The sequence below is a fragment of the Trematosphaeria pertusa genome (genome assembly GCF_010094035.1).
Source record: "Trematosphaeria pertusa strain CBS 122368 unplaced genomic scaffold BU26scaffold_21, whole genome shotgun sequence".
In the NCBI taxonomy this organism is placed as follows: Eukaryota; Fungi; Ascomycota; class Dothideomycetes; order Pleosporales; family Trematosphaeriaceae; genus Trematosphaeria; species Trematosphaeria pertusa.
In genome coordinates, this window is record NW_022987232.1 from 687,210 (window position 1) to 701,248 (window position 14,039).

General features: G+C 53.3%; 4 protein-coding genes across 4 annotated transcripts; all 4 read left to right on the top strand.

Moving 5' to 3' along the window:
- Nucleotides 1-3: 3 nt before the first annotated feature.
- On the top strand, nucleotides 4-5,748 carry BU26DRAFT_439330 (cellular morphogenesis regulator dopa; the record flags this gene model as incomplete). The annotated part of the gene is made up of 4 exons (XM_033824336.1): nucleotides 4-225; nucleotides 285-434; nucleotides 485-4,390; nucleotides 4,441-5,748. 4 exons carry the CDS (start codon nucleotides 4-6, stop codon nucleotides 5,746-5,748), a joined length of 5,586 nt encoding a protein of 1,861 aa, XP_033677188.1.
- A 541-nt stretch (nucleotides 5,749-6,289) lies between these two features.
- BU26DRAFT_535102 (TLD-domain-containing protein) lies at nucleotides 6,290-7,392 on the top strand (the record flags this gene model as incomplete). The annotated part of the gene is made up of 3 exons (XM_033831248.1): nucleotides 6,290-6,799; nucleotides 6,858-7,189; nucleotides 7,248-7,392. 3 exons carry the CDS (start codon nucleotides 6,290-6,292, stop codon nucleotides 7,390-7,392), a joined length of 987 nt encoding a protein of 328 aa, XP_033677189.1.
- A 3,422-nt stretch (nucleotides 7,393-10,814) lies between these two features.
- On the top strand, nucleotides 10,815-11,915 carry BU26DRAFT_555865 (uncharacterized protein; the record flags this gene model as incomplete). Its single annotated transcript, XM_033832343.1, has 3 exons — nucleotides 10,815-11,127; nucleotides 11,189-11,704; nucleotides 11,760-11,915. The coding sequence occupies exons 1-3, from the start codon at nucleotides 10,843-10,845 to the stop codon at nucleotides 11,913-11,915; spliced, it is 957 nt and encodes a 318-aa protein (XP_033677190.1). The 5' UTR covers nucleotides 10,815-10,842.
- A 1,175-nt stretch (nucleotides 11,916-13,090) lies between these two features.
- On the top strand, nucleotides 13,091-13,390 carry BU26DRAFT_571414 (uncharacterized protein; the record flags this gene model as incomplete). Its single annotated transcript, XM_033834129.1, has 2 exons — nucleotides 13,091-13,180; nucleotides 13,238-13,390. 2 exons carry the CDS (start codon nucleotides 13,091-13,093, stop codon nucleotides 13,388-13,390), a joined length of 243 nt encoding a protein of 80 aa, XP_033677191.1.
- Nucleotides 13,391-14,039: the final 649 nt, after the last annotated feature.

Below are 14,039 nucleotides of genomic sequence, written 5' to 3' on the forward strand. Positions count from 1 at the left end.
AGCATGTCCCATGAGCCCACGGCTAACCTGCACATCCTCTCGCCCACGGGCTCCGGCCGTGCATCGCCGTCTCCTCGAGTAACGCGCAACACCGCGGAAGACGCGTCGAAGAAAGACAAAAACTTCCGCCGCTATGCCGCCGCTATTGAGCGTGCGCTCGTTCTCTGGGACACCGCACAGCAGGAATGGGCCGACTATATATCCTTTCTGGGACGGCTATTGAAGGTCAATACTCCCTTCCTTTGGGCTATCGCGGAACTGTGCTCATGCGGAAATTGCTCCAGGCTCTCCAATCGCATCCGGCCGAGACGCCAGTGATACCCCATAGTGATGCAGTCGCACTCCGATTAGCGCAGTGCTTGAATCCAACATTGCCCTCGGGCGTCCACCAGAAGACCCTTGAAGTCTACGGCTACATTTTCTCGACGATTGGAGTATGCCACCGCCCCACGCATGGCCCGCGACTCGCTGACCCAGCGCCCAGAGAGACGCGCTCGCTCGTGACTTGAACATCTACTTCCCAGGCCTTGCCTTTGTGCTCTCTTTCGCCTCTCTCTCCGTCCGCCCGCTGTTTCTCTCCATCTTCGAGAGCCACATCCTGAAGTTGGATGGAGCCGCGCTCCGACCCGCCCTGAAAGCCGTGATACTCTCCATTCTCCCTGGCCTAGAGGACGAGACGAGCGAAGACTTTGAGCGCATCGTCTCAGCGCTTGACAAGCTCCGCGATGCCGTCAAGACCCACACCGACGACATCACGGATGCGAAGAGCGAGAGCAGTTCATCGCATTTCTGGCAGTGCTTCTTTTTGGCCATTATCACTAATTCCTCTCGTCGCCAGGGTGCTCTTGCCTACCTTGCGCGCCGTCTGCCCAAGTTCAGACTGTCGTCTCGGCGCGGCTCTATGACACCAGATGCAATAGCGTCAACCGACAGCCTGCCAGCAGAAGCCGAGGCAGCTGTATCACCAGAACCTGGACTGCTAATCCGTTGCTTTGAGTCTGGCCTCGCCGACTCCCAGCTACTTATACAACGAGGCTTCCTCGACTTACTCGTGAGCAATCTACCTTTGGACTCGCCGGTTCTACAGCAGCGGATCAGCAAGGCAGACCTTGAGCGACTGGTTACCGCCGCCGCTGGTGTTGTCTCCCGGAGAGATATGAGCCTCAATCGAAGGCTGTGGGCTTGGTTCCTTGGGCCCGAACCTTCGCCTGCCACTGAGGGCGGGGAGACTTTGTCTACACCCACCCAGGATATCCATAGCTTCACGACCGACCCGACAGCGTACCACGCCGCGTACTTTTCTCACTATGGCCTCCAAGCATTGACACGCAGTGTCATGAAAATGATCAAGCGGCCAAGCCAGCTTCCCTCCGAACGCGCCAGGCCGTTCCGCGTATGTCTGTCGCTGATGGACCGTTGGGAGGTTGGCGGCTTAATCGTCCCAGAAGTCTTTCTACCCGCGTTGCAAAGTATACAATCATATAGCGAAGTCGCCACGAGAGATCAAGTTGACGAGGTCATGAGAAGCGCGAGCACCTTCTTCGACGGCGTCGATAGCGGCTTGATCTGGGGAAAGCTCATCCATTTGGTCACGTCTTCGCTCGAGCCGGACACAAATCAAGATGAGGCTCTACGGAGAATAAAGCTAGCCAAGTTTATCCTTTTGCGATTCAACCTAAAGGAAGAAGAGATGCTGCTCAATCACATGCCCTTGATGATAGCCTCGACCTTAGCGGCGCTCAATGTAGCCCTGGACCCGACAACCAGCATGACTTCGTTGGATAAAGGGGTTGCAGACCTCGCCTTTGAGATTGCAGACTCTCTTATACAAGTCACGCCCGACCGAGCGATCAAGGCTGAACGTGTCAGCCAGAAAGACCTAAGTTCGGCTCTAAGCATCCTGCGGGAGACCGCCTTGCAGAAGATTAGAGGGTTCTACGACGAGTGCCAAGGGAGCCTTGACGTATCAGAAAAACCTTTTTCAGCTACTGAGCTCGGGCAGTTCATGCTGCGGGAAGCATCACATATGTTCGCAGAGTCCATTGGTTCATCGACAGCTGTTATTTCGGCGGAAATGCCCTCCAGGATACTTGCGAACCTTATATTCAAAGTCCAGCAACTTGCGGCACTGGACGAGGTTGATCTCCTTACCATCTTCCAGCACGTCCTCTCCCCGGAACCAGAACTGCCGAGCCACTCCCTCCCGTTCTCCCATCTGAGTGCTCTAACAACCGTCCTCTCAGCCTTGCAGACTGCAAGGCCACATGACCCATACATCAGCGCCTCTCAAATCTCAGATATCATTCAACCACTTGTGGCCTCGTTCTGGCAGTACCTGTCGCCACTGATGCCAAAATATCATGTGGAAGCAACACGATGCATATTACAGCTGCATACAATAGCACCTACGAATCGAATGGTAGAAGCAGCCGTCTCCTCAATCATTGTTCAGGAATCATCTCCCTCAGGATCCAGCTCGCGCGACGCCGGTCGTCGCTTTACAATTCTTTGGACACATACTATGCACGAGCTTAGTCTACAATCGGAGAAACGCGGCAGCTTGTCACGGCGCACGAGTGGAACCGGTCCGCCTTCATCTCAGTCAATAAGCTTTCAGTCGATCTTGAGGAGACCTTTACTTCTCCTGCTCGACTCACTCGCGGATGAAGCCACAGACATTGCCGCATTTGTGAGAACGTGGCTGCAGGATCTACCGAGCTTGAACAGAGTCTTTGAGGTACTTGCTATTCAATTGCAATCTCTTCGTTGCTTCGTAGCTAGCGATAGCTTGGCGCCGGACACGGTTTCCTACCCTCACCATGCCGCGCTTCAGCCAGATGATACGAAGGAGTGCCTGTACTATCTCAGGCACATCTACCACATCTTAAAGCAGCCCTCGCACTATACTTGGGTCACACTCGCCGAAGAGCCGACCCCGCAGGCTAATGGATCTGCTTCCAAGACCCCGTTGCAAGAGTGGCTTATGCGGATATGCATGAAGACGCTTTGGGTCAACATCAGTGCAGCGGAATCTGATGGAAGGCCCCACCTCCAAGGGCTCTACCAGGTCTCTGTTAGCATCATTTCGCAAATCTACCACAGTCCGTTTGCGACGCCGCTTAGAGCTCTAGAGCTTGAAGTATCACTAATGGCTCGCTTACGGACACCCAGTCCCTCTTTACAGAGCCTTCTACTCGATGCTACCCTCTTAGCGCTCAAGCTGCGTCTCGTCCCTCCGCCTGGAGAGCGAGCGCCGGAGCAAAAAGTACAGAATCACACTCCCCAGCGATCCAGGGTGTCTCTAGCCATGAGCAGGGACTCTGACGACATCGAGTCTGCGCCTATTCCGCCACCGCATCAATTAGTGGACACCCTCAAATATGGATTCTCTTCTCCCTCGAGCCGGTTCGTATTGGATGACTGGGTCCGTTTCTTGGTGGAAGTGCTCCCACTCTTTGCGGATGCCATTTTCCAGAATCTGTTACCGCTTGTGGAATGCCTGTGCAAGCAGATAAACCAGACATTCGAGCAGTTAAAGACCATCTTCGCCAGCCCGAAGATAGGGGCCGATATCTCCCCGGAGTCTACGCTAATCTCGCTCATCAACGGCCTGGAGCAGATTCTTGCTAGGGCACATGACCGCTTGACTATTCAGGAAACGAAGACCGCGGCTAACAAGTCCCCGGAGGTGCAACAGGGCTTCTTTGGCAATATGGTCTCTGGTGTTTTCTCGTCCGAAACAAATCAGGCGCGTACGCCCACGGCAAACACTAGGCTCACAGTTCTGCTGTGTTTCCAAGACACGGTTCGGATCTGCTTCGCCATCTGGTCTTGGGGAGGCTACGGACCTAAAGACGGACAACAAGACCCGACCTCAGTATCATCGTTTGGATACACATCGCTGAGGATGCGTAATCGTGCCCGGCGAATCCTGGAGCACCTCTTTGCTGCGGAGGCTTTAGAGTGCTTGGAGACTTTAGTGGTTCTGTGGGCGCAATACCCGAAGGACGACATTCAAGCAACGGCCATTATGGGATTGCTCAACGTACTGAACGGATCTAAGCCAAAACATACGATTCCTGCCATTTTCAACGCGGTATACAGTCGTACCAACCCGAATGCGCTAGACCCGCTCCGGATGTCCACCTTGACTTCAGATCTAACCGATACCGATTTAGTTGCTTTTCTCGTTGACTATACCAAGTCGCTAGAGGACGATGCGATGGATGAGATATGGCAGGACTGCACCCTCTTCTTGCGCGATGTCCTTGCGAATCCACTTCCTCATCGACAAATATTGCCGACTCTGCTTGAGTTCACCGCGGTGATCGGACAGAAGGTTGACAACACTAACTTCGGCGAGCAACGGAAGATGAGGAGAGAGCTCGCAGTACGTAACATTTGCCGCAGACATCGGGATACCACTGATTAATTGTTTAGGACATTTTCACCCGAATACTCACAGCGGTCTTCACCACCCGCTCCATGGGCTTCCTACAAGACCCTAACCAAGTCATGGCCGCGGAGAAGTCGTCCACGCCTACGAACGGCAGCCTCGGCCACAAGAGAGCGACAGATGTAATCTCAATCCTTAACTCCATCGTCCCATATCTCCCCACCGTCCTCGCGGACAGCGAGCGCGTGACCACCGTCGTAACGAACATGTCTACCTCGGTCATAGGGCCTACTTTCCGCGCCAAAGCGTTCCCAGAGAATGTCTCCAAGGGCATTCTAGATCTACTCCAAGGTTTGGCGAAGGTATCCCAGGCGAACAAGTTCTGGAAGAAAGATCTTTACGATGCATTCAACGATGCGAGATTCTTTAGCACGCCACTATTTTTGCTGAAAGAGTCATGGCTACCCATCCTTGCGCAATGGATGCACTCGGACAAGGAACGACTCCCCGAGCTCCTCGCCCGGCTGTCGGCGCCCACGACAGCAGGAATAATGTTCGGCGTGGGCGCTACGTCTGCTAGACAGGAAGCCGACCGGAAAACGCAGCTTACGCTTCGCCGAATTGCGCTGCTCCTCCTCGCCAGCCCGCAAGACACGTTCACAGCCAACATGCCACTGATGATGGAGAAAATCGTCGAACTTCTAAGTGCCACACCGGCCTCATCTCCATCGTCGATAACCCGCTCTGAAGTCCTTATTCTCCTGCGCGCCCTCATCCTCAAGACGTCCTCGATCCATCTCGCACCTCTCTGGCCGGTCATCAACACCGAACTCACATCCGCGCTCTCCTCGCTGCTCCCCGACGCAGACAACAAAGAAGACTACAGCAACACGGGCATAATCCAAGCCTGCAAGCTGCTCGACGAGCTCATCACGCTTGATCCCGACGACTTCCAACTCATGCAATGGCTCTACATATCCGACACCATCGACGCTGTATATAAGCCCGCCAACTCGACCTACCCAGCCTCGCTCACGGACGAGATATCGGACACGCTTAGCCGAACGGCTACGCCGTCTGCGCGCTCTATTCCTCGGCCTCCCACGACCGCCGCGTCCGACAGTGGCGATCCGAAGCGAAGGCTGTTCTTGGATCCACTGATTGAAGCGCTGGAGAAGGAGGAAGGCGCCGAGGTGACGGATATGGCGAGAGGCGAGCTGGTGGATAGAGTGGTGAGGCCGTTTTTGGGGAATCTGGCGATGGTGGCTTTTGAGAGTACGTATCAGGGGGGTGAAAGGGACTGGGAAGGGGTTTGGGCGAGCGTGGTGAGGGATGCTAGGGGTGTAGATTAGCCTCTGAAGCGAAGTAGTGATGTCTTTTCTCTGGGAGCGGTCCGATGTGTATCTCTCGCGTGCTCATTCACAGCCACAGCCCTGCTGTGTCCGGACGCTAGCGGAAAACAAGCTTTCTGGGGCGGCGCTAAGCACTGCTGAAGCGGCACCTCGATGGCGCTGCCCCAGGGGGAGAAAAAGCAAAGGCGGCAGAAATTCGAGGTTCAGGAACTGTTTCCAATCCTGCTGACTGTTTTCAATCCTGCTGACTGTTTTCAATCCCGCCAACAATTTCAATCCTGCTAACCATTTCCAAACCTGCATCATCATTCGAGGCTTGGCGGGCAGCGCGGAGGCTGAAGCCATACACATGTCAGCCCACGCGGGGCTTTCACAAGTGCATTGCGACCCACCGGCAACAGGCCCACGACCAGCACCAGCACCAGCACCAGCAACAGCAGCACCCACAACAACACAGCGGCATTCTTCACTCCCCAGAACAGGCACCACGGAGTTCCGACGCCACACCATCCAGATCGGCCCGGCCCACATCGCGCCGCCCATGCCGACAGCGGACTCGCCGCACTCGTCCCTCTCCTCCACGCCGACCACGCGCTCCTCGTCCTACTTTACATACCCCGTCACATATGCGGTGAATGGCCTGCTCCGGCGCTTGTCGACCGAGCCGACGCCGAGATCCTCGCCCGCCAACACGAGCAGCAACTCGGGCGCCAACTCGCTGAGCCAGAGCGTGCAGAGCATCGACAGCATGGACTCGGTCTTCGCGCCGCCGCGCAGGACCGCGAGCCCCTTCCAGCCGCCGCCGCTGACGCCACTCACGCTGAGGGGATACACGCCGAGCACGGCCCAGAGCGCAAAGCTGCTGAGCAGAGCGCTGGCCGAGGAGATTCGCCTGCTGGTGCCGCCGAGGCTGCAGCTTGTGGATGAGTGGAAGCTGGCGTACAGCTTGGCGCAGAACGGCGTCAGTCTCGCGACGCTGTACCAGAAGTGCGAGGACTACCGGGGGAAGAGAGGCGGGTTTGTGCTGGTGGTGCAGGATGGCTCTGGCGGCGTACGGCCTACCTGCAGCAAAACAAATGGCGGACAACGATAGCTGACACGGCGCACAGGTCTTCGGCGCATACCTCTCCGATGCTCCGCACCCTTCGTCTCACTTCTTTGGCAACGGCGAATGCTTCCTGTGGCGCGCACACGTGCTCCCTGCTCTCCCCGACTTCTCCAACCTTCCGCCTCCTCCCTCCGCCGACACGACGAATGCCGTGCGGATGACGACCATTGCGCATTCAACCAAGTCGGGTACGCTGAGCCCGCCACACTCCCAGCAGGCGAGTCGGAGCGGATCGAGCACGCCCGAGCGGATACGGTTCAAGGCCTTCCCATATAGCGGCGTCAATGATTACATGATTTTCTGCGAGCAGGGATATTTGAGCGTTGGCGGAGGGTGAGTCCACGCCAGGATGCAGCGCAATGGCGCAAGAGAGTAGCTAACACATCCGCAGCGACGGCCACTACGGTCTCTGGCTAGACGACAACCTCGAGAACGGCGTCTCGAGCACGTGTCCCACATTCGGCAACGAGCCGTTAAGCGACGAAGGAAAGAAGTTCGAAGTGCTAGGAGTCGAGCTCTGGTACATTGGCGCATAATTACATCTCGCGAATAATTCTTCCCAAAAGCATACAATCATTTACAAGGGTATCCGGCGTTTTTAAGGCCATGGCGGCGACCATCCTAATGGGCTTCAGCGGAGATACCTGAGAGTGGCGACGGAACATTGGGCAGCCGTGGGTTTCTAGGTTCTAGCATGGTTCGGATTTGCGCGGTGCGCATGATATCCTCTCTGAACAGTATCTTTACTCTTCCGCATGTTTCCTCTTCGCTCCCTTCCCTACCTCATAGCTTCTCTTACGCGTCTTAGCACTCTATCTACTACACTACCTACTCCTGCCAACTCTCAGGCCTTGGAGCTATCAGTCTTCGTCTCACGCTTTTGGCACATGCGCGTCAACCAAGCGTTCTCCTCTCACCTTAGCGACTTTTAAGGTAACCGAACCAAAGAAAAGAGTGATTTAGATAGGGGCAATTAAGGCGGTGAACGAAGCCGTCTCGGCGAGAATGAGCGGGTCCTCGGGGAAAACACATCTACCTGATCACTCACTCGAACTTCCTATACGACCGGTATCTTGGATTTGGCAACCAGGACAAGACTACTACTAAAGTTCCAAGAAGAGCCCTCCATAAGATCCTTATCTTAAGCCTAGACCGCATTAATGCGTTGTATAACCCAAAGCTTCGGTTACAACCTAGATACTAGAACGCTACTCGGGGGAAGAGAAGCTGGAATACCTCCGAGAATGTCTGGATATCGCTACGCAATGTGTAGGTTGAACACCCAAAGGCTCTCCGAATCTCCGAGCCTACCGGAACTCTTGAAGCAGTTGACTACGAGGCAGCTATTTCTCGCCACTTTAATGCATAGCGCGAAAGACGAGGAGCTCATGGGCCAGATGAGGCCGGCTGCGTCTACATTTGAGCGGGTTTACAAGTAGTAGTAAAAGGAAAAGGCTTGTGCAATGCTCGCAGGGGGCGTGGGCCTGTTTCGGCGCGTGAGTCCACTCTCCTTGGATGACAAACGACTATCAAAGACAACTTTAAAGGGTGCCTGACATCCCATCGCTCGCATGCGCGCGTTTCGTTGCATTGGGGAAGCCGGAGAAGGGACTCGAGACCCCTGAGGCCGGCCTCGTCATCATGGCCAATATCACCATGGGCCACCATGCTGATTTCTTGAACGTGCGAGAGGCTGATGAGCAATTACACGACCAATGCATTGCTCTTCGTGATCGGGTTTTCACAACCTCCGCCGGAAAGACAGGGCAAATCATCGCACGGCGAAGATTTGGTGGCAGAGCGGAATGCGGATCTCGCCGAGTTTGATGGCTCTTGAGCTGGGTACCCGTGGCTTGCCAGTTCATAGTATAGCAGCCGAATGTCATGGCTATGGCGAAGTCCAATCTAGCCTAGCACCTTGCAGGTCCCTATCTCTTGGATGACCCGGGTCGGGGTTTGATTCGGGGTTGCCAGCGCCGACATGACAGTGCAAACAGGATAATCGTCGGATCCATGGAACCGCGCTTCCCCTCATAGAAATCGTGGTCTCGACACGAGCCCGAATCTGCGGAGCGGGGCACCCATGGGGACCCTATTGCCCGAACCCTCCACGCCAGCCACCTCGCCCTCATCGGTCATGAAAACGAATTGTTCAGTCGCTTCCACCAGCTTGGCACAAGCCAAGAATGCCAAATACACGAGTTATGGCACATCGGAGCAGATTGGACGGGCCCTGGGCTATGTTGAGTGCGCATCGCCTGATGGCCTCTCGGGTTATTCGAGCTCCTAGTTGCTCTTAGCGTTCCCTTGAGCGATGTCTATATTCCCACGCATTCGGTGAAACATGGACGAATGTTCGACGCCAGAAGGGTTTGGATGTAAAGTCCCGAGCTTGGCTCCAACCTTCCCTGCAATTCTATTAGCACTAGCAAAGCCCGTGCTTTTAATAGTAGAATGTAGTGCTGTCGACTGACCAAATTCCCATGGTAGCATGTTGCCGTAAATGGTCTCCCAAGAGCCCTTGGGAGCGTGAAATGTTTCATGAAAGATACTAATATACGCATTTTCCGCTTATTGAAGGCAGTCTCATCGGCGCGGTATGAGGCCGAAGTCGAGAACTTCTGGAGGAGTTTTATGTCGTCTCAATACGACAGTCAGGTTATGTTCATTCCTTCTGTATCCGAGGTATCGTGCAAGGTTGCGGTTCTGCCCAAATCCGACCCGCGCCCAAATGTTAGACATAAAGCATGATAAATGGCATTAATACTGTACACACAGCCCCATTTTCCTCAGTTCTTCGATGCTTCAGCCCACCCCCTTTCGAAAGCCGTGCCAAAGTCTTTAGCTCCAGGAGCGAGCGGACCGAGAGGACGGTCGAGTATCAGCATTACCGGGATAGAACGGGCCAAGAAAGATACGGACTGGTTGATCCGCGCGCCGGGTACAAACATGACGATTCCCCCTTCAGCACTACTGGAGCCTTCAGGCTTGGGAAGTTCTGCTGTCCATCTCCCATGGTTTCCTGTCATGAATGAGCTATTGAATAGGCATTTGCAGCCTATACTCGCTTTGAAAATGCGGTAGCTCAGGTAAAGAAGCGGGAGGTTGCTTAGCTTAAGCGGCAGGTATGCCAGGCTTAGCGTCTGCAGGATGGCCCCAATGGCAAGTCATGTCGGAGTAGAAAGTGGATTAACGTCAAGAATATCGTTGAAAGCGTTTTACCACGCCCTTCCAAAGCTTCCAAAAACCCGTGGCTGGCACTCCCGGGGTCGCTGTGCGGTTGCAGGCTGGGCGTGCGAGGATGGTAGTCCTGAAGTGCTCTGGTGCAGGAGGATATCGTGAACGGCGGAAGGAGCTATTTTGACTCAGCGCAGAGTCGAGAGGTCGTCAGGATCAATGGAGCGTAGGTGGCAGGGCGCAGAGATGACAGCAACTCGCAGGTCGCCTTGCGGAGGCTAACGCGACTTGGACTAGCCCCGATATTATGCAGGTGCCCCGGGTCACCCCTCTGAGCTTCACCGTTCCATGTTCAACAGGCTCACATCGAACAGTAAGCGCGATCCCAATATTCTGAGAAGGACCCGTGACGGTTTAATACCATACCCAACCAACCCACCTGGTTGGCCTGCAGGCTGTTAGATGCGCAACCCAAGACCGAAAGGTCCAGTGTGCTGGAGGTCTTCAGGACCTAGGATGTGCAACGGGTCTCCCTCTTATTTCCCAAAGCATGCCCCCCACCCCCAAATGCGAGTTCCAAGTCTGAAAGAGGCAAATCGCACAATGGTATGCAAGTAAGGATATTGCTTACCCGGTCCTGGTCGAGGCTGACTTGCATGGTGCTAACCTGTAACTCGCTCACACAGGTCATATGTACGCTTGCGTAGTTGTCTCCAGAGGTTTAATATAAAACCCGGTCTATTTCTCGTCCATGCTAAAGATTTCATTCAAATCCGTTTGAGTATGCTACCGCAGCAAGCTCCAGGACAATGGCGTCCGGTCCACAAACCTCAAAGCGCATCTTCCTCGTCGATGCTCCACGCACCTACTCCCAAGTCTTCAACAAGCTCTTCCTCGCCCATCCGGATCTCGGACATATATTCCACCCCATGATCTGCGCCATGTATGGCCGCGAAAGAGTAGGACTTAATCTGAAACATTGCGAGGCTGCTGAAGAAGCCGGAAAGGCTCTGTCGCTTAAGACGGGGATGACAGAATCCTTAGAAGAAGCAGCAAAGAGAATGGAGAAGTATATTCTCCAGATTGAGGAACAGGTACGGTTGTTCAACCGATTCAGGCTTACTTAACGTGTGGAAGTATTGAAGCGTCGTACAGTGCAAAATCCCCTGGATCAAAGACCACACATGCTGCCACATTCGCCGTGACATCGCTATTTCGGTCGCCAAGTCTCCCACCTACCCGGACCTAGACCTTCGGTCTTCGCACAATCCAACAGTCTTCTCGGATGAGCTCTTCAACACTTTCACGCCCGTGATCCTCATCCGTCATCCCATACTTATAATTCGCTCGTGCTACCGCACGCAAGCGTCAGTCTTCCATCTTGAAGCCCACGGCGAGGACTTCAAGCTCATGACGACCCTCCAGTACTCGAAGATGTGGTTCGATGCGAAGCGGGGAGATGGCCAGGTACCGATCGTGGTCGACGCCGAGGATGTCGTGCACAACACCGAAGCTACGATTTCACTGCTTTGCAGTCATCTTGGAATTGACGCCAATGGTGCACAGTATACCTGGGATCCTGCACCGAGAGAAGAGTGGCCGGATGACCCGATTATGCAAGGTTTCTTTGTGGATATGCTGAACTCTTCCTCAGTTAAGCGCGGGAAACAGGTACGGCGAGTGGCTCAATAATCGAGCGTGGAGCCATGCTGACGGAATATGATAGGCGGTCCAGAACGCACTGGATATTGACAATGAGCTGGATATGTGGAAGGTGGAGTTCGGAGGGGACGTCGCGGCTGTCTTGAAGAAGCGAGTCGAAGAGGAGATGCCAGTGTATAACTTCTTGAAGGGTTTCAAAGTCGACATAAAGGCTCAATAATGATACTGTACATGTGGATCAGAGCATTTCAGAAAGAACTCAAACAGGCCATCCTTCGGCGTGAAGTGCGCGAGACGTCCAAACAGGTCCCTTTCCAAACTGGCGAGACACGGCTCATTAGTCCAGTTCGATAAAGCGTGAAATGCCTGCAATCGATCACAGTCATCAACGCTGTATTCACGCTCAGCCCCGTTACTCCCGCACAGGACCCGTTTGTTGTGCATCGTCCCAATATAATCATAGATGTTGCTTAAGTCGAACTTCTTCCCGCAAGGCCAACAACCAAAGACCCCGCAGTGGCGAACAGTTCGGGTCATATTATCGCAACCATACGTCTTCTGAGTAAGTGTCCTCCACCCCCAGACACTCCTTCACAGGGTACTCAACTCCTTCCTTAATCGCTTTGCGCGCTGCAACGTGGGTTCCGTCTCGGCCCGCTCGTCGGCTTCCAAACAAAGTTGCTACTTCGACCGCCCAGCGCGCTTTTCCCTCGGCAATGCCAGCCCGCTTCAGGGCAGATAGTTGGCATTCTTCAGGGCTCCACCACTCCACAGCCTCGGGCGCCCTCGCGCTCCATGCACCGCCTCGCTCTTGCGCAGTTGTAGCACCACGTATGTACCCGTTTCGTCGACAGCCGTCTTCAAGTCGCCAACCTCTTGTATCCCCATCCCGTACGTGGCTAGCGTACGTGCAGCCAGAGGTCGACGACAAAAAGAACTGAACAAGGCCGCGGTATATATATATAATGCTCATAGAGCTACTAAGGCTGAACCAGCCGTTGAGTTACGTTTCATGGAGAAATCCATTTGAAAGAGGGTGGTCGTGGTAGGCTGACTGCATGCGTTTTGACCCTCGCTGCCGCAGCGATCGACGTGGTCGCTGACCAGACGGACCCTGAAGGCGTGGGTTGTGCTGCGCCGCAAATTTTGATTTGTCCCGTCGGCTGTGTATTCCTGGCTAATTTCTCGACGCACCATCTGCGGGGTACGGATGCTGAGGCATAAATTGGCTTCGGCGACGATGTATGTGAGCATGGGTAATGTATGTATTGACAGTAGTGCCGGGTTCACGGCGTTCTGCAATGAACCCACGCATTCCAAACCGGCGCTCCAGGCCGAACTACCTTCTCTTCACACACCCACACCAGTCGACAGTCGAATTGCGCGATGGTAGCCATGGACGGGCTTGCTGTACCCCTCACGCTAACGGCTCTTGCCAGCTTCTTCGGCCTCTTCTTCGTGAGACTTTATCAGAAACAAGGTTTCGTAAGTCCATCTTCAGTACTCTACTTAGCCAAAAAGCTCATTGATATCTTTTATCAGCCTATGCCGCCGCATAGTTTCCTCTTCGGTCATCTCAAATTCGTCGCGAGCGTGGTGGGCAAGTTATCACCGCATGTCCATGGCGTCTACATTGCCGATCAGATCCGCCAGAAATATCCGGAGATGGACACGGCCTTCTACCTCGACATTTAACCTGTTGGAAAGCCATACTTAATATTAATAAAACTAGACCTTATCTACTGTAACGGTCCAGCTTAGTATTGCCAGAGTTACATGACCTCGCCTAGCGCCTTGGCGCTCGGCCTCTTTGTATATAGAGCCTCTTAGAGCCTTTCTTTGCTTCTTACCTTTAGATAGCTAAATTTAACCTAACCTACTCTACTTATTACTCTTATTCTTATAGCTTATAGAGATAGTACTATCTATAGCTAACTTATCTAGCTAGATATTCTAGAGTAACGTATAGCTAGTAGAGACTAGAAGCTAGCTCTTATATTATTTAAAGATTATTATCTCTTTAGCTAGAGATAGTAGTATAATATTAGACTAAACTAAGTAGTCTTATAAGAAGCGTTTACTAATAACTACTCTAAGAATTAGAGCTATAAAAGCTCTAGTTACTTACTTCTCTATACTATATAAGACTACTAGTAAATCTAGTTAGTAGTAGAAAGATATATCTAGTAGTAAGCTAAAGAGAGCTATAAAAGCTCTATATATAGAAACTTTCTTTATTTAAAAACTAATAACTTTCTACTCTACTAGTAGAGCTAATAATTCTTTACTTTACTAGTAGAGCTAATAATTAGCTAATCTACTAGTAGTATATACTCTTACTTCT